This window comes from Ceratocystis lukuohia, assembly GCF_044167205.1.
Source record: "Ceratocystis lukuohia strain C4212 chromosome Unknown Supercontig3_pilon, whole genome shotgun sequence".
Classification (NCBI taxonomy): Eukaryota; Fungi; Ascomycota; class Sordariomycetes; order Microascales; family Ceratocystidaceae; genus Ceratocystis; species Ceratocystis lukuohia.
In genome coordinates this window covers 3,012,371-3,031,027 of record NW_027263522.1, presented here as the reverse complement: position 1 = coordinate 3,031,027, position 18,657 = coordinate 3,012,371, and the positions used below count along the sequence as shown (strand labels likewise).

Here is an 18,657-nt window from a genome sequence, read left to right as displayed (position 1 = left end):
CACTGTTAGTGCACATGCTTCACTGCCTTTATGGGGCTTGTACCTGTAAGCGATAGCCAATCAGAGTGCGTAAATCTGATGCCCACATAAGCCCGATGCCTGTGTAGAAAAAACCTGATGCCCACGTAGTAACTGCCTGCACCTATTGGGCCCCATGGGGCCCCTACACTAAAAAATTGATTAGGTAATCCAAAAAACAGGGGGGGGAGCGAAGATAGGAAAGGGGGGCTGCTCAGCCTGGTGGCTGGTTGGCTAAACAGGACTTGAGTTGAGTTGAGTTGAATATATTTAACGTCTACGGGAATCACTGAGATCAAACAACGCTAAACAGGACTTCTTTTGGTCCATTCCATCTCTCCCGTTTTGAAAGCATCCCATCCGCCATGGAAAATCAATCGCCGTCGAAAATAATCGAGAACCATCCCATTGGGAAAGGTCTGGATGCCTTCCGCGCCTCGTTCAATTCGATATGTGAAGACATGAGCATCTTGTGCTCGCCGGACGCGCTGGATCAGCTTGACCTACGAGGTATGGTCAGCCAGCTTTGCTGTCGTGTACTATTCTGACTAGCATACAGATAGCCGAGATCTCGTTATCAGTCTTCTTACCGCTGTACAAAACCTCACTGCCATTCGCTTCCTACCATCAAAGACAGGTCACGATAGTCTCCGAACCGATCTCATCAGACTAAATTTTACGGTCGCCTCTACCGACTTCAACTTCGACCGCGTCAAACCTCTCCTGAAATCAGCCCTCGCTGACGAAACAGACGATACCCTCCTCTGGGATCAAGTCTACCAAGCTGTTACTGAACATACCCCACCCCCCCGACCGGTGGCCTCATCTATCAAACAAACTCCGTGGCTGCGCAATACCAGCAGCTTTGCGAACTCGTCCGAACATCGTAAATATGTGGATGACGTGCTTAAGGAGGAGCTCGGCTCTATTTATGTTGGGCTCTGCAAATTCCACGAGACATACTTCGGAAACGTGGCTGGCCTGGAGACAGCATCCGAGACGTTCTTCAAGCAGTGCCAGGAAGGCAGCAACCCACTCTTTGACGAAGGCTGGAGCGGATGGCCCAAAGACGCGAAGCAGGATGATGTGCTGAGCTGGTTTGCAGACTTCACTGAAAAGCTGTCGATATTTGCAGAGGGCAGCAAGCCAACCTCGACACGTCAACGACGACCACTAGCAAAACCCAACGAGCCGATTGATGGTTCTATAGGGATACGAAAGATGGATGTTGGCTTCGTGAATGTCCCTGCAGCTAGGAAAGACTCGAGGTGCCATTGGTCTCAGATCCTCGTGCCAGGAGAGCTCAAGAGTAACCGATCCGCTGATAAAGCTTCAGAATCATGGCTTGATCTTGGGAGGTACGCGAGGGAAGTGCTCGCTGCTCAGGATACTCGCCGCTTCGTCTTGGGCTTTACCATCTGCGGATCTCTCATGAGGGTATGGGCGTTTGACAGGCTCGGGGGCATCGCATCTGAGCAGTTTGACCTCAATGAAGATGGGCTGCGGTTTGTGTATACGATCCTCGGCTTTCTCTGGATGAATGACGAGCAGCTTGGGTTTGATCCAACAATTATAACGACAACAAACAAGGAGCGCTTCATCGAGGTCAAGCGGAACGGTTCCACTGAGCGTATCATCATTGACAAGGTGATGCAGCGTGCGCCTTGCATAGCTGGCCGGGCGACGACTTGCTGGAAAGCCCATCTCGAGGGACGCCCTGATATGCCGCTTGTCATCAAGGATTCATGGCAATACCCAGAACGCGACGAGGAGGGTGAATTACTATGTGAGGCGACTACCAACGATGTCGTGAACGTGGCTCGATATTACCACCACGAGACAGTTCAAATTCACGGGGCAGACGATGACATCCGGAGCAACGTTCGAGGCGGTTTGGACGTTACGAGAGCCTCGAATTACCGCCCGGAACACCCGATGCCGCCAAGCAGCAGCACAGCCGGTGCTCCGCGAAAAGGTCGCAGGATCAGCGCCGCCGGTACGAAGCGGTCGTCTAGTCACACTGGCGCTCCCCTCCCTCCCACCAAGCGATCCTGTTCTACATCTCTAACAAAGGCCGGCAGTCAGGCACTGACGAATCGGATACATCGTCGTATCATCGTTCGTGATTATGGAAAGTCTATTTACAAGGCGAGCTCTCGATCTGCCCTCCTTGCAGGTCTTGAGGGCTGCATCCAGGGACACGAGTCCCTGTACAAGGCAGGTTTCTTGCACAGAGACATCTCGATCAACAACCTTATGATCAATGAGGATGAAGACAATCCCTCTTGGCCTTCATTTTTGATTGATCTGGACCTTTCTATCAAAGAACAACGAGAGGGATCCTCTGGAGCTAAGGGTAAGACTGGCACAAGAGCCTTCATGGCTATTGGGGTGCTGTTGGGTGAGCAGCATTCCTTTATGCACGACCTTGAGTCATTCTTTTGGGTACTCTTCTGGATATGCATCCACTACAACACGCCAAACGAGAGCAGAGTCGTTCCCAGGTTTGACAGGTGGAACTTCGTAGATATGGAAGACCTAGCGAGATCCAAGATGGGTATGGTTGTCAACGAAGGGGATTTCTTCGAGATTGCAGAGGTAAACTTCACGCCATACTATCATCCACTCATTCGATGGGTCAACGAGTTACGGAACATAGTGTTCCCCAATAGAGGGAGGTGGGTGAGAGAGGATAAAGGATTGTATACTCGAATGAGAGGGATCCTTCTGGAGGCCAGCAAAGACCCGAAAGTGCTGGCGGAGAAGTAATATTATGGGTTTATGTTTTGTGTACGACTACTAGTTGCTCTAGCACAGCTCGGTAGCGAAGCGAAGCGCTGGTGTTAAGGACGCGAACAAATAAGAGGGAGCAAGAGGACCACCAAGGGCCAGCGGTAGTAAGATGGCGATCGTAATTAGTAGGCCATGTGCCAGGCAAACCCGCGACTGGGCTCCGAGGTGCCTTCATCAAGAGAACAGAATATGGCTGTCCCCAAGGACGATTCGGAATCATGATTGATATACATAAGTTCATTCCGTCAACTATACTTGATCCAAGCCATCTTCATTAGGCTCATTTGGCCATCTTTTCATTTGCCCCTCGATATAAAGCTGTAGTGATGATACATCTGAAACTGACCCAACAAATTGTGTTACCCTATGACCAGTCGTCACATGTTTTGCTTGCATCGGCGCCGTATTTGTACAAACAAGGATTTGCTGGCCGTCGTTGCCTATGCTCATGTCCTGAACCACGTTCACTTATCTGTGCTCTTGTTAGACCTCCTGGCCCTCCTTTCTCTCTGTTTACCGAATTCGCTCGTCGACTTTATGTGTTGGAGACCGTGGCCGGCACCGCTTGGAACTGCCCGAGCAGCCCTGTCCTGAGTAGCATCTTTGCTGCCTGTACTGCTATTGACGATTTACAGAGAATCTTCTTGATGTCCACACATGGTTGTTTGTCAAGGCTTCAGAGGGCTAACCATCAAGGTCTGTAAAAAGGTTTGCAGCTTCTAGGAGTGAAGAAGTTGCGTCGGCTGATTTTCGGGTGAGTGCTTCCATCCCAGGGTAAATCAAGGGTTAAGTGTATTAGGGTCCGTGGTTGCACAGATTTTGTCTCGGACTCGGGGAAAAGAATCCAGACAAAAACTGAACCCATTTCAGACCTAGGACAGACGGCTTGAGATCAATTGCTAATGACAGAGGAAGGCTTGGCTAGATAACTTGGCTTGTAGCTTCCTTTCGCTATGCAGCCCCTGGACTATGCGAATAAAAAATGAAGTAAAGTGATGTTCACTTCTTGATTGCTAGAAGATTAGCATAAGACAAAGGACGGGAAGCAAAGTCCGCACAAATTGCAGCAAAGAAGCAGGGGAACAGAGTTTTTCTCTACCCTATTTTCCAAGGTCTTATCACAACAAGACAAGGAAAGAGTCCGACGGAGACACTAAGTCTAAACCTGGTCTTGCACTGAGAATTCCACACAGGGAGAAAAGAAAAGCCTGCTAATGAACTATCAGAGCTAGAAGAAAGGCCTGACTATCTTTGGTCCCCCGTTCCGCTATCTCCTCCAAGGGCAAAGCCAGCCGCCGAGTTTTTTTTTCTCCTTCTTCTTCTCCGTGCTAATTTTGTCTCTTTGTCATTGCCGTCGTCTTCGATCTCTTTTCTTTTCTTTCCCTTCTTTTGATTTGGTTGCTAGTTTTGCCGATATTACCTTTTCCATATTGACCTCCGCCCTCAGGGTTTGCATTCTTTCTTTTAGCTTTTTCACTTTTTCTCTCTTCTTCCTCCCTCAGTATCACCCTCCATCTTCTTCAACAATGAGCTTTTCTGTTGCCGCGAGTCGGCAATCGACCGCCAGGCTTGCTACTGCCCTGACTAAAAACTGTACGTAAAACAGGACCCCTCGTTTTTGTTCCCCAGTGTTTATACTGTTGTTGCCCTGAATTGTTGCCTTTTTCGGACTTTTCTGGGCTTCTAGGGGTCAGCTGAAGAAACAGGATAGGAAACTGCAACGACCTCGCTATCCAGAGTCACCTCTTGGCTGACTTTCAGCACCGAGAAGTTCAAACCCTAAAGAGATTCTTGCTCAAGGAGGGGGCATCTACTTGGCCAACAAACCCTTGCGACTTGCCCCTCATTTCTTTTTTTTTTTTTCCAATTTGGTCTTACCTACGGTCTAGCCCACCATCAATCTTGGCATATTGCCACCCCTACAATACCTTTCTTCTTCTGTGACTCTCCTTCTCAAGCGGATACAACGCCGAAGTCGGTGTCAGGATTATCAGCTGCATGAGGACTAGGCTTAAGTTGGCTTAGTACTGGAAGTACAGCACATTCGAAAACCATTCCAACCTTCAAGCTACTCTGCAGTTTGGCACAGCCAGGTACTTGGGGTAGAAGAGCAAGATGGACAAAAAATCAGATCACCCCGGCATAAACCCCAGACAAGCTTAACAAGCGTTGGCTGCCAAAACGCCCAAGTTGCAGCTCTTGCAGCTCCAGTCACAGAGAGGGGCATTGGCAGTCAGTAGCTTGGCTTATTGGCAAGGAGCAAGGAGCCACCTCGGCATGGCAAAAGTGCGGGGGAGGTGGAATTTTTTGGAGCTTTGAAGAAAGAGCCGTACACCTGATCCTAGGTGATACGCTTTGAAGCTCGAGATTCCACTGTACTGTCCTGGTTAATGGAGCCGCGAAATATAACTCGAGCAGCTTGGGCTTACACTCTATCGGCTACTCCAGACTATTGACTGTGCAAGCAAGGCAAGCGCGATACTTGCACAGATCGGAATAACTCCAGTCCCAGTCCCAGTCTCAGCCCCAGCCCCAGCCCCAGCCCTACCCCAAGCTCAAACTTAAACTAAGCTCCAGTCTAGATTGGCTTCCCATTTAGGCCCCCCCCGTTCCATCGCTATTCTTGGATAACTCTTGCCTGGCCTGGTCCTTGACAAGCCTAGCCCTATACAGCTATGAATGTAATCTACAGACATAGGAAAACGGAGCGGCACCGCTCCTGCCCATTCTCTTCTCCTTAATTGGAATAAGAATCAACCCACACGGTGGCTACTTTGGCTTGGATCGGCGGCACTCGATGAACAAAAAGGAAAGAGCTCAGAGTCACATGGCACTTGCTTTGTTCTCAGAGAAAACCAACCCCCCCCCCTCGTGCTACATTGGGCTGCTGCTTCACTCTTGGCCTCTTCTGGGCCTGTCTCTAACCCACTGGCGGGCTCTTTCCACTTTCCACTTCTTTGGCTTGCTTGCAGCTGTTGCACCAATCATCATTGGCTGTTGCTGTTAGTTTCCTTCCCCTCTCTTTGGCTCATAGGGATTTCTCCTGCATCCAGTCTTATATCCACACCAACCCTTTGATGTGGTATAAGGAGAGCTGTGCGCATATAAATCTTGAGCCATCCTGAGTCTTAGCCGGCAGCCCGCTTTTTTTTCTTGCTCTTGCCTTCCTTTCCTATTTATTTCCTGATAATCCGCTTCCCTTTCCGCCCGAGCCTCTCCCTTCTCTCTTTTTGTCTTCGTCTTTTTCTAAACTCTAACTTACGCTCTTGTTACTACCCCATTCTCTAGATCTCCCCTTCCGGTCCTTCTCCAGAACAATGGCTACCAAAAGCCCCAGACTCACAATTGATAACATCAATCAGAGAATTGTCGCCGCACAGTATGCTGTGAGAGGCGAGCTGGCTGTCAAGTCGGAGGTCTACCGCCAGAAGCTGGCTGATGGCGAGGCTGCCAGTCTGCCCTTCGATCAGATTATTTCTGCCAACATCGGCAACCCCCAGCAGCTCGACCAAAAGCCCATTACCTTCTTTCGCCAGGTGGCTAGCTTGCTGGAGAACCCGCAGTTGCTTAACCACGAGGATGTTCTGCTGAACAACCTGGGCTACCAGACTGACGTCATTGCCCGTGCTAAGCACCTTCTCAAGACCGTGCAGAGCGTTGGTGCTTACAGTGCGAGTACCGGAGCTCCGGCCATCAGAGAGAGTGTTGCCCGTTTCCTAGAGGGTGAGTCTTATGCTGTCCGTTGATTGCATCCGCGCCTATAAGAGCCCCCGACCTTGGATTGCTTGTGTTACTAACTAGGCTGTTATCGCAGAGCGTGATGGATTCCCCGCCGATCCCAGCCATATTTACATGTCTGCTGGAGCTTCTTCTGGTGTCAACACACTACTGAACATCATTTGCGCTTCCGAAAAGTCGGGTGTCCTGGTGCCCATCCCGCAGTACCCGCTGTACACGGCTTCGCTGTCTGTGCTCAATGGCAAGTGCGTGCCTTATCTCCTAGATGAGCAGAAGGCATGGGGTACTGATTTGGCCGTCATCAAGGAGGCCTACAGTAAATCCATTGCTGAGGGCATCGATACTCGGGCTATCGTGGTCATCAACCCCGGAAACCCAACGGGTGCGTCGCTCTCGGCTGAGGACATCCGCAACGTTATCGACTTTGCCGCACAGGAGCGCCTGGTCATCATTGCCGACGAGGTATATCAGACCAATGTATTTATCGGCAAGTTCCAGAGCTTCAAGCAGGTCCTCAGCCAGATGAAGGTTGAGAAGCCCGGCCACTACGATCATGTTGAGCTGGCTTCGCTTCATTCCATCTCCAAGGGCATGGTTGGCGAGTGCGGCCACCGTGGTGGATACTTTGAGTTGGTTGGCTTCAACGCTGATGTTGAGGCCGAGATCTACAAGTTCGTGTCCATCATGCTGTGCGCACCGGTCATTGGCCAGTGCATCGTCGAGCTCATGGTCAACCCGCCCCGCCAGGGTGACCCGTCATATGCTCTGTACAAAAAGGAGTACGACTCTATTTTCCACGGCCTTCGCGAGCGCGCAACGGCCTTGCACGCAGCCTTTTCGCAGATGGAGGGTGTTGAGTGCGGCGAACCTCAGGGCTCCATGTACTTGTTCCCCACCATTACCATCCCCCAGAAGGCCATCGATGCCGCTGCCAAAGAGGGCCGCCAGCCTGACGAGTTCTACGCTATGCGCTTGCTGGATAGCACCGGTATTTGTGTCGTGGCTGGCTCCGGCTTTGGCCAGAAGCCCAACACTTTCCACTTCCGCACTACCTTCCTGGCCCCTGGCACAGAGTGGGTGAGTAGAATCGTCAAATTCCACAAGGAGTTCATGGATGAGTTCCGGTAAAGAAAAGCGGCGCGGCAAAAAGGAGAAGATGCTGTGGCAGGTGAATGGATATAAGAAGTAAAGAAAAATCCCATGTACACGGGTTGAGCTACAACATTAATACATGCCACACCAGTAGCTAGCTGCCTCCGTCAAAAACTTTTTTCACATTACTCATATAATTAGGCCAAAGAGGTGCACTAAGCTAAGGTCAAGTAAATCTGTGCGAATTCATGTGATGTGCTACGTCTGCGTGCAGAAACAATAATACCTTCATCTTCCACCTTTCTCATCCCTTTCGTTCATCTATGCCCGCTCAGAGCCTCTTAGTCTCACGGCCTGGCCGTACTTCTGCAGCTTGGTAATCAGGTGGTCACCCTGGCGCACTACGTCTTGGTATTGCTTGTTCTTCGTATCGGGGCGGTTTGTCTCGATGACACCCTTGCCGTTAACACGGTCAATGGTGCACGGGATGCGTCCGGCGGCGATGAACTTGGCGAGATCACTATTTGGGAAATAGAAGGGTTAGCAAAAAAGTCAACAAGAGAGAAAAATATAGTTAGGTGTTGTCCTTACCGATCCAAGAACTCAACTGTAACACCAAAATCGTGGGCCATGGTCTCCAGACCAACCACGCGATAGCTCTGCAATAGCTGCTGGTATGCGCGGAGACGCATCTCACGGATAAACCAGTTCTTGTGCTCCAGCAGGTAACGGTCCTGATTGAGGAACTGCTCCTCAACCTGTGCTAGGGACTGGAAGAAGGCCTTGTAGTTGCCTGTATACAGGGCACTGACAAGGGTGGCCAGAGCCGAGAAGTCAGTTGTGGTTTCAGTCTCGATCTCCTCACCACTGTTTAGAGTCGCCAAGTTGACCACACCCCGCTTAGATGCAGGGACATCCGTGCCAGTAACCGGTGCCTTCTCGTCAAGAGACAGAGCCATAAGTCGGTCCTCGCCGTCGCCCATGACAGCCTTGACCTGGGGCGCATCGACAACCTTAGACTTGAAATCAACACGCTTAAGGGACACGGCGCCAGCAAGCACTGAGTAGGTGACTAGCGAGCTGTAGGAGCAAAGCTCGTAGCTGGTGAAGGTCTCCAAGCTGTCTAGCAGGTAGGGTGCTGCTAGGTTGTGGGACCGCACGGTCAGCAAATGCACACCCTCATAGGCCTTGAGGCGATTACGGCGGTCCCAGTCACCGCCGGACTCAACAAGAGTCTTTGCACGGCTGACATGCTTTTTCACTAAAGCCTTGTCACCAAAGAAAAGACCCATACGTATTATAGCTAGAACAATGTCGATCTTAGTACCGAGCATTCCCGTCTTTTCGATAACTTCTTCGTAGGCAGCAATGGCGCGGTCCTAAAATAGATAAAGCCCATTGGTTAGCTTAAAGTTGATCACTTTTATGTAATGTTATGTGTAAGAGGGACTCTTTTCCTGATTACCTTATCACCCACACGGGCCCAGAACTCTGCACGCTTACCACGGGCAGCCACAATCTCGATATCGCCTGCCTTTTCAACGGCCTCCTCTTCCTCATTCTTATAGCCCTCAAGCTCGGCATCGTTCTCGCTCTTGAGCTTGGCATATAGAGACTCATCCCAGGGCAGGTAGGCAGAGGCTGTAGAGCTCTTGCCAGCAATCATTCCAAGCAGGCTGGACTTGCGTGTAAGCGACGGCTTCCCGGACAAAGATGAGCCTACCACAGACTCATCAGCTGCAGCATGCAAGGCACCCTCAGTGGGATGTGCCAGATAGCGGTAGAGAGGTGCCATTTTGTGCTCGGCAATGGCATCTTGGACGGCTTTGGCCGAGGCCTGTTGAGTGGTACGGGAGGCATAGGAGTTGGTGAGATTAAAGATGTGCTGGCTAAGGGCGAGCTGTGGCCATTGGGCGTACTGAGCCTCGGAGCTCATGATGGCAAGAGTATAATAGTAGTGATAGGGATAGTGGTAGTGGTGGTGGTAGTGATTATCGAGGTGGGAGGCAAGCTGGGTCGAAGCTGATATGTGGAAGGAACCAAGCAAAGCTTAGTAAGCGGATATCGAATCGGGGGTTTCTCGTGATAATACAGAGAATGTAAGAAAAAAAAAGACAGGACAAAGAACAGAGATGAAGGCTGCCACAAGGGTTGATTGGGCAATTCGGTTGAGGAGGAAAGAATTATTTATGTACAAGTCAAGCTAATCTGAAGCCCGTTTGTTACCTTCACATGGGCTGCTCAAAGCCAGGTTCCTTCCCTTGCTGGGAGCTATAGTGGCTCGTGCACGACAAGGCTGCAGTCAGCACACGCAAAACAAACAAAACAGCCAAAAAGAGACTAAAAGCATGGCTCCCTCCCAGGCTTTGTACTGTGATGATGAATCCACAATAGAGTTGGCCTCTAACTACAAACGCTGTTACAGGTTTGCTTGATTATCTTCCTGTCTCTATTTGTTCGCTTTGGGCCAATTATGTTTAATCGGCTCATGATGATATAGGATAGCACCATTGTTCTTCATTTTTTTTCCTATTTTTTTTGCCATTTGCTTCCTCTTCCTCCTTTAATTGCTGGCTTTCCTCCCTTCACCGCTCTGCTCTGTCTTTGTCAAAATTCACCCACCACCCTCTTGCGATCAAAACAGGATATTGCTGTTCAACAATGTGCTTGCCGGAATAGACGCTTACCCTTTGAAAATCTTTCTCAGCCTTGCACAATCTTTTTTTACTTCTCTTTCTTTCTCCTTGCTAGCCTACTCAATCTCTTTCCCACCCACAATGGGCTCGCCACGAAATTCCAGTCCTAGAGCACCCCAGCGCAAGCGTCCCAGGTCTCCTGCGTCTGACACTGGCGATGCCAACGACGACCTGCCCCAACCATACAATGCCCGGGCTCTCCACCCCGCCAAAAAACGCGCCATCTCGCCATCGGAGCAGCCGCGAAAACAGAAACGCCCACAGACCCGGTCGCGTATGACGCAAGCGGATCGTGATGCAATCCGTCAGCGCCAATTAGAACGCGAACGCGAGCGCGAACGCGAACGCACGCAAACAGAGAACGAATACCATCACGCACAAAACCGCGCTGGTATCAATGATGTTGTGCGCCAACACTACAACAGCGTGCCTGAGCGTGGTCGGGACTGGCGCAAAACAGACTCCAAAATCAAGGGTCTGCGCTCCTTCAACAACTGGGTGAAGAGCTGCATCATCCAGAAGTTCTCGCCCAACGAAGACTGGCGACCTGGCAGCCGTGGCGACCCGCTTCTAGTTTTAGACATTGGCTGTGGCAAGGGCGGTGATCTAGGCAAGTGGCAGCAGGCACCTCAGCCGCTAGATCTCTATGTAGGCCTTGATCCTGCTGATGTGAGTATCAGTCAGGCACGTGATCGTCTGCGTGATATGCAGAGCCGAGGTCGGCGTGGGCGCCAGTTCGATGGCCGCTTTATGGTCAAGGATTGCTTCGGCGAGTCATTAGAAGACATTGAGGTGGTTCGCCAGGTCGGCTTCAATCAGCCACCCGGCTCACAACGTGGCTTTGATGTCGTTAGTATGATGTTTTGCATGCACTATGCCTTCGAATCCGAAGCAAAAGCTCGCCAGATGCTCCAGAATGTAGCCGGGGCACTCAAGAAGGGAGGTCGATTTCTCGGGTGCATCCCTAACTCCGACGTGCTGAGTGATCGTGTACGGAAATTCAATGACAAGTCTTCCGCGAAATCTGCAGAAAGCAAGCAAGACAGGGGGGAATCTCCAGTGTCAGATGAAGGCCAAGTCGAAGAGGGTGAGGCCGGTGAAGATGGCGAAGTAGCAGAGGGTGAGGCCGGTGAAGATGGCGAAGTAGCAGAGGAGAAAACAGCAGAATGGGGCAACTCAATCTACCGTATCCGCTTCGCATCAAAGACTCCTGAAGATGGCATCTTCCGCCCGGCCTTTGGGTGGAAATACAACTTCTTCCTTGACGAAGCCGTCGAGGAGGTGCCTGAGTACGTTGTGCCGTGGGAAGCCTTCCGTGCGTTAGCCGAGGACTACAACCTCGAGTTGCAATACCACAAGACCTTTGAGGATGTGTGGGACGCTGAGAAGGACGATAACATTCTTGGGCCGCTAAGTGAGCGCATGGGCGTCCGCAATCGGGGAAGCGGAGAGCTTCAGATGTCGCCAGATGAGATCGAGGCCTCACGGGTGTATCTCGCCTTCTGCTTCTACAAAGTCTAAGAGCCAGCCGTCGAGGCCTGTATTACTTCTTTCATCTACCCCTTGTCAGAAAGTCCCTGTTGTTCATCTCATATATCTTCATGTTAATATAAATCCGCCCACGCGTTGTACTATGATTCTCCTTAGTCCCTCTCATCAATAGACACCCATATGCTACATCAAGAAGGGTATAATAATGCAAAAAAAGAGACGTTACAGCATAGGATATCGCAAAAAGAAAATAAAGGCACAAGAAAAAGGCAGCGGGTATCATATCGTGAGGGTCCAGAATATGCAAGAGGTGAAAAGAGGCCAGCCAATGATTCATGTACACGAAAATAAGAAAAGCAAATCCAAAAAAAAGAGCAGACTAAGGGCCTGGGAAAGAATTCCCTGCTATTCAAATAGGATTCGTTGAGCGTTTCCAAATAATCGCCGCAGCCACCGCTGCACACGCCGTTGCGCCCAGCGCCAGATACAGGCTACTCAAATCAGGCGGTGGTTCCTCGCTCTTAGGGAAGCCTGAACTAGGGTTCGTTGCCGTCTCAGCTAACGCCACAAACAGCTCGTTGATATTGTTCCATGTCACGCTAACATGTAGCGGTGCGCTCATGTCGAGACTAGCCGTGTACTCGTCTGGCTGCAGCTCCGAGCGCTGTGTTGTCTTATCCTTGTCGGCTTTGAGTGCAGAGTAAACGGCCGGTAGTTCATCCAGTTGCGGGTACTTTACACGGAGGTCAACAATGTGCGCAAAGGAGTTAGGATCGGAGGAGTCGTAGGCATAGCAGATTAAATCGCAAGCGTCGAGCTTAGCCTGATTTTCGAGAATTGCAGGCTCGAGCTCTCCCAGCTCTTCTAGAATTAAATAGCACTGCTTGCCGCCATGAAGTTCTACGCTATTGACGGCACGTCGCGGCTTTATTGTAGGGTGGTAGAGCTCGTCGTGTGGTCTACTCAGAAATGCATCCAGGAGAGACGACTTGCCAGAGCCAGGTGCACCCAGCACATAGCACATTACTACATTGCGCTCTACCCGCCCTGGCCGCCGCCGTCGTTTGCGCGCCTTGGTAATTTTGAGGGCTGTTGTGATAGGGTCCTTTGGGTCTGCCGGCTCGTAGCCCAGGTAGGCGAGATACTCCAGGGTTGTCTTGGGTTCAATAAAGGTAGTCATGCTCCACAGAGCAAGCCAGCCCTGAAGAGTGATATTACCTGATTCATTGCGGACAGTGGATGCCAGTGCAGTATCAATCCACGATTCAGGCAGACCCGGGGTTGGCGTGAACAGAGCTGTTAGCTCAGCATCGTTCAGGCCACCATCTGTATCCTTGTCGAAGAGTAGAAAACGGTCCACAAAGAAGCTATACCCCGACGGACTCAGCTCAACGGATGAATTCTCTGGAACCTCGAACTTGGGCCGGATAAAGCTATCAGAAAGGCTCAGGCTGTCGGTGTAGTGATAATTGCGAAGGATGATCCAGATGGTTTCGTGTCGGCCCTTTTCAGCATACATCTTATTCAATTGCAACCACCCACGCAAATCAATGCCTTTTTCCAAGTCAGCTTCGGGCACCAGCTTGCTCACTGTCAACTTGATGTTTAGTAGGTCATCATGCGATAACTCCTTTTCAAAGCATTTCTCCTGCAGATGGTGCATCTCGGTATCGTTAAGGTATCCATCCTGATCTCTGTCGCAAAGATAGAAAATTCGAGTCAAGGCACTGGCACAGGTTGGCTTCAATTCACCCTCTTTGTAGTCAAACAAGGGCGCAATCGGATGTGTGACAGCTTTTTGGCACAAGAAAAAGACCTCGTTTACATTGTGATGTTCCTTTGCGCTGGTTCGGATGCATGAGTCGATCTCACGAAATTCGGTCATGACCGGAAGCATCTCATCTTCCACGACCTGTTGTCCGTTGGTGGACAACGATTGGTCTGACTTATTTGCACAAAGCACCACTGGAACATTGACCCCCAGAGAGCGGAAGTAGGGCATCCAGAACAGCGCTACACGCTCATAACTGTAATGGTCTGAATATATGAGCAGGATGACATTGCTCTTACGAATCTCTTTGCGAAGGGTCGTGCGGTCTTGTGGGCGGGCAGAAGTATCAACGATAGTAGTGGTAACCTTTTCCGGGGTCCCAATATTCGGCGGCAAAGTAATTATCGGTAGAACCGGCTGGATTTTGTTGGACACGAAAACATCCTTGACAAGAGAAGCAATGAGACTGGATTTTCCAGTGCCTTCGTCGCCACACACGCAAATGCGCACTATACGCCAGAGACAGCTGTCAGAAAGGGCCAAGTGGGAGGAAGAGAAGAGAGTGGCATGGCTAAGCTAAAGCTACACAGAACAAACATCCAGGTGTGCTTACCTGCAGCCATAGTAAAAGGCAGTTAGTTGATCTTAGTCGGCACTTATCAGATGAGTGGTTGTGCTGGAATGAAAACCGGTTAGGCCATGTCAATAGTAGTAAGCATACGTCGAATAGAAAGTCTTGTAGGTATACAGTCAGGAGGGAAAACAAAGAAGAGACACAGAGAAGATATTCAGGGAGCAGAGCCAGAAGCCTGGTAGATCGAGCACAGAGCTTGTAAGCTACAGAGCCAATTGGTGATGAAGAGAATGTGAAGGATTAGTGCATTAGCTGGTCATGTTGCTGACTAAGCTAATGCTACTGTATTTGGTCTTAGGGTTAGACAGGATATTTCATGGGATTTGCCTACTCCAATTTGATATTATTGCGTTTGCTGCCCTGAGTAGCCAGCACGAACTGACGTATGTTGAAGAATCCCGTGATACTTCCATAGCTACAGCTACTTTACGCCTTTGCTTCAAATAAATTCTTTACGAAGCGAGTCAGGAAGTTCCTAGTCCACATTCATAGCCTCAACATCAAGGCTGTTATTGTATTTCTGGATACGAGCAAGCTACGACTTAGGTAGCTGCCACGTCAAAATATAGCCTCTAGAACTTGATGGAATCGCAGGATGTTCCCCTCATTGCTTTATGAGAAGATTTTCCCCCTCCCTCTCATCTTCGTAAAAAGCTTGTCTGTATATCTTGTGTCCTTGTCACAGTTTCGAGATCTGGCTTTCAGTTCAGAGTCATTATCAATAATCAACCAAATCACCTGATTTCATCGTTAACCCTTACTGTGGCCTCTGCTTTCGTCATATCCAAAGTGCGTTACTATTTGGCCGTTTGACACACCTTGGACGTTTACGTTTTGCGATGCCGTGAAGCCAGATTTAGCTCGCCGAAGACGTTGGAACCGCGTGAATTGCCTCATTGCCCCAGTGGAGGTCGCTTTCGACTACTAGTATATATATGTATATATTGTCCCAGTGTCAATCTACCTCTCCTTTCACACCTAGGCAACCTTAACACACGTTCTTTAGATAAAATCTTTGATTACTACCCTTTAACATCGTTACAACATGTTGTAAGTTCTATCCTTTTTTTTTCGACACACGCGCAAATAATCATTAGTTTCTTCTCTTGGATTATTTTGTCGTCTTGGTGTTTCATTTCTGTCAAAGACCATTGTCAAGCCTGGCCTCCTGCTTGTTACCCTATCATTGGCTGGAGCTTTGTACCCCAATGAATGCGTGCTCCCTCAGAACCTAATCGCATGATTTCTGATATCTTGCAGCTGACGTACGGCTGAGCTCGCTTGTGTGTCGTATTTTAACCCACTGCTGGGCTAATCACTGTCACGGGACAAACAGAGCTGAGGGTATTATCACAAACACAAGGAGTAGTAGACTCAGTCGCTTGAAGCTACGAAAGAAGTGTTGGATATCTACACAGCCTCTATTTTTTCATCTTGAACCATTTTGGTTTCTTTTCTTTGCTCACACACTCACTTGCAATGGAAAACTGGGGAATGATGCGAAACTATTGGATAGAAGCTGATCCGTATTCCCGTAGTGTTCTCCCCCCTCCCCCCAAATACGGCACCGGGGCATATGGCGGTCCTCCTCCACCTATTGTCGAGACCAATAATCAATTGTCCACGCCTACTGGAGACAAATGCCAGTTTCTTGTCGGAGAAGGTTAGTTGTAGCTACACCGACTGCAGTGCGCTTAGTCGCTTCATTCTAACACCAACCCAAACTCTAGGCACTTATGTTCAAAGTGAGGAACTTCGATTAGCTGTACCGCCTCCCCACCCTAGTGAATCAGCCCCTCCCAATCCAAACCCACTTGCAACGACCAAGCAAGTCCAAACGGCAGGTACCAAAATATCTCTGGTTAGATTTGATGACAACACGAACTCTCTGGGCTTCTACAGAGGTTCTTCGGCTACCACATCTTCGCTTGGTCGCCAGTCGGCTAGCACTCAAGACCCATCCGTTGTCGAGACTAGGCCATCGCATGACATCGCAGGAGCCTTGAGCAGCGATGACGGCAGAGCTAACTCGGTGAGCGATGACGTCTCCTCGGTAGCGCCCGCCTTTGGTGAGGGCAACTCGCTTCTGTTACCTCCCATAAACCCCAAGGACAATAAGCGCAAGAAACCAAAGAGCAACCTGACTAAGAGTAACTCGTCTTTTATTTCGCGCGCTATTGTCCACGATCTTCTTGCCAAGAAAGTTGCAGAGCATGCGCCAGACGGCATATATGCCTTTGTGAACTGCAACCGATCTGTTCAGTGGCTTGACCTTTCCTCACCTACCAAAGCTGACTATCTAACCAAGATTTTGTTCACCAAAGGCCATTGCCTTTGCCATGATGTCAACCAAGTTACTAAAAGCCCTAATCATATTGATGTGATCATGGGGTTCAACACGGGTGAAATAATCTGGTGGGAGCCGTTCAGCCAACGGTACAGCCGCATTAATAAAAATGTAGGTTGTAATTCTGGCGCAGCTACAAATAGCCATGCCACTTGATGTTGCAAGTTTTTAGCCTAACATTTAGCTGCAGGGAATCATCAACAACCATCCGGTTGAATGTATCAAGTGGATTCCTGGTTCAGAGAACCTATTTCTTGCTGGCCATACTGACGGATCCTTAATTGTGTACGACAAGGAAAAGGAGGATGCTCCCCTCAATACTGACGAAGAGCCTACTATTGTTGGACAAGATATCGGCCAAAAGCGATCCCGCTTTAAGATCGAGAAGTCGGTCAAGTCAAAGAATCAGAAAACAAACCCTGTCTCGTGGTGGCGTCTATACAATACTGCTATCAAGGAAATTGCATTTTCTCCCGACAACCGCTATCTGACTATTGTGTCGAGCAATATCGCGTATAGACTGGTTGATTATCTTGAAGAAAGGTAAATAGCCAAAGGCTCATTAGTAGTCTATGCTACATCTGCTAACAGACATTTCAAACGTAGACAAGAAGACATGTTTGATGCCTATTTTGGGCGCTTTACCTGCATCTGTTGGTCTCCAGATGGCAAGTATATTGTCACCGGCAGCGAAGATGACTTGATAACTATTTGGTCTGTCGCTGATAGGTGTGCCGTTGCCTGGTGCAAGGGCCACAAATCCTGGCCTTCAGCTGTGGCATTTGACCAATGGAGATGCGATGATCGCAACTACCGTTTTGGCAGCATTGGCCAGGACTGTCGCTTGTGTCTTTGGGATTTTAATGCCGGTATGGTGGCTCGGCCAAAGGCATCCATGGCCCACCGCGGATCTGTTGCATCCAAAGTGCCGCCACCAACAAACCCGCAAGCTAAATCGCTGGATATCGAGCACGAAAATGGCACATATGAGCATGGACCGGCATACCGCAACAATATGCCACAGCTGATTCCTGTTTGCGTGAGTAACAAGATAAAGAGAGGAAGTGATAATAGTAGTGCCTTTATGCTAACAGTCTTTTCCGTTAACCCAGTCACATGAAGCAGACAGCGAGGTTCTCTCAGGACTTGTTTTCACAGAAAAGGCAATTCTCACGAGCAGCAAGGCGGGCATCATCAAGACCTGGATGCGACCCTCGTCAGACTCCTCTCCTATGGTTCAACAGTAGCTGACCGTGGGGGCAAAGATTTCTTGAATAACAAAGGCACACTGGAAGGTTTTGGACGGCCAATTTTCAGCGCCAGTGCCATAGCTGATAGCCAAGCCCTGGACATTAAGCGGTTTTTGAGTACGCATGTGTTTTATATACACTGAAGCGGTGCATTCGTATTAGCTTGTTTGAAGGCAGGCAAAAGAATTGTCACAGCGTCCTCTTGTTTCTCTGCGTTTATGTCTATCTTCTTCTACTACTATCTTACCCCCCCCCCCCCCCTTCTTTCCTGGCTTTCTTTTATTTACTTACGCTGCTAGAGTGTTTGGGGCAAGATTGGCCATAGCTTTAATACTATCCGACAGTAGCGTGTGTTTTCACAAGCATAATACCAACACTACCGGCCGCTAGAACTATAATATTCGCATACTTGAGGCTAAGGCTCTAGACCTTGTTGAGCGGCTAGTGGCTGTAGACATATCGGCCTAACACAAGAATGGAATGAGGAGTTGGGCAAAGTGGAAATTGTGCTATATTCATGAGACATGGATATATGAGTTGCAGCCGTGGGCACTGGACAGTGAATGAGCGTGGGGGCTGTCGTTGGTAGGTAAAGAATGGAAGTATGCTCGGCTTGTTCCGAGCAAATTATAACGAGTGATGTGGGAATACAGACACCTGATTGTTTGTCTAATAATTTTGGACGCGTTGGTATTGTGCACGTGGGGGGATGGGGAGCCCTGAGTCCTTGATAGGCCACTCCATTAAGATCTAGGACAAGTACCCCCATTCCTTACCATATTTTAATTGATGCGCCTTGCGTCTTGTTAGTCCATATAAGCCAAGCA

General features: G+C 49.5%; 6 protein-coding genes across 6 annotated transcripts; 4 read left to right on the top strand and 2 right to left on the bottom strand.

The window, feature by feature from the left end:
- Nucleotides 1–383: 383 nt before the first annotated feature.
- On the top strand, nucleotides 384–2,881 carry HOO65_030773 (uncharacterized protein; the record flags this gene model as incomplete). Its single annotated transcript, XM_071001920.1, has 3 exons — nucleotides 384–528; nucleotides 578–2,616; nucleotides 2,831–2,881. 3 exons carry the CDS (start codon nucleotides 384–386, stop codon nucleotides 2,879–2,881), a joined length of 2,235 nt encoding a protein of 744 aa, XP_070860452.1.
- A 3,247-nt stretch (nucleotides 2,882–6,128) lies between these two features.
- On the top strand, nucleotides 6,129–7,677 carry HOO65_030772 (putative alanine aminotransferase, mitochondrial; the record flags this gene model as incomplete). The annotated part of the gene is made up of 2 exons (XM_071002147.1): nucleotides 6,129–6,534; nucleotides 6,626–7,677. The coding sequence occupies 2 exons, from the start codon at nucleotides 6,129–6,131 to the stop codon at nucleotides 7,675–7,677; spliced, it is 1,458 nt and encodes a 485-aa protein (XP_070860451.1).
- Nucleotides 7,678–7,962: 285 nt separating this feature from the next.
- Nucleotides 7,963–9,577, bottom strand: HOO65_030771 (proteasome regulatory particle, non-ATPase-like protein; the record flags this gene model as incomplete). The annotated part of the gene is made up of 3 exons (XM_071002120.1): nucleotides 7,963–8,161; nucleotides 8,233–9,020; nucleotides 9,107–9,577. 3 exons carry the CDS (start codon nucleotides 9,575–9,577, stop codon nucleotides 7,963–7,965), a joined length of 1,458 nt encoding a protein of 485 aa, XP_070860450.1.
- An 841-nt stretch (nucleotides 9,578–10,418) lies between these two features.
- HOO65_030770 (mRNA cap guanine-N7 methyltransferase) lies at nucleotides 10,419–11,858 on the top strand (the record flags this gene model as incomplete). Its single annotated transcript, XM_071000486.1, has 1 exon — nucleotides 10,419–11,858. The coding sequence occupies one exon, from the start codon at nucleotides 10,419–10,421 to the stop codon at nucleotides 11,856–11,858; it is 1,440 nt and encodes a 479-aa protein (XP_070860449.1).
- Nucleotides 11,859–12,237: 379 nt separating this feature from the next.
- On the bottom strand, nucleotides 12,238–14,222 carry HOO65_030769 (Mitochondrial Rho GTPase 1; the record flags this gene model as incomplete). Its single annotated transcript, XM_071002017.1, has 2 exons — nucleotides 12,238–14,108; nucleotides 14,213–14,222. 2 exons carry the CDS (start codon nucleotides 14,220–14,222, stop codon nucleotides 12,238–12,240), a joined length of 1,881 nt encoding a protein of 626 aa, XP_070860448.1.
- A 1,490-nt stretch (nucleotides 14,223–15,712) lies between these two features.
- On the top strand, nucleotides 15,713–17,827 carry HOO65_030768 (WD40 repeat-like-containing domain protein; the record flags this gene model as incomplete). Its single annotated transcript, XM_071001986.1, has 5 exons — nucleotides 15,713–15,896; nucleotides 15,964–16,691; nucleotides 16,771–17,123; nucleotides 17,172–17,619; nucleotides 17,675–17,827. 5 exons carry the CDS (start codon nucleotides 15,713–15,715, stop codon nucleotides 17,825–17,827), a joined length of 1,866 nt encoding a protein of 621 aa, XP_070860447.1.
- Between the last annotated feature and the right edge of the window lie 830 nt (nucleotides 17,828–18,657).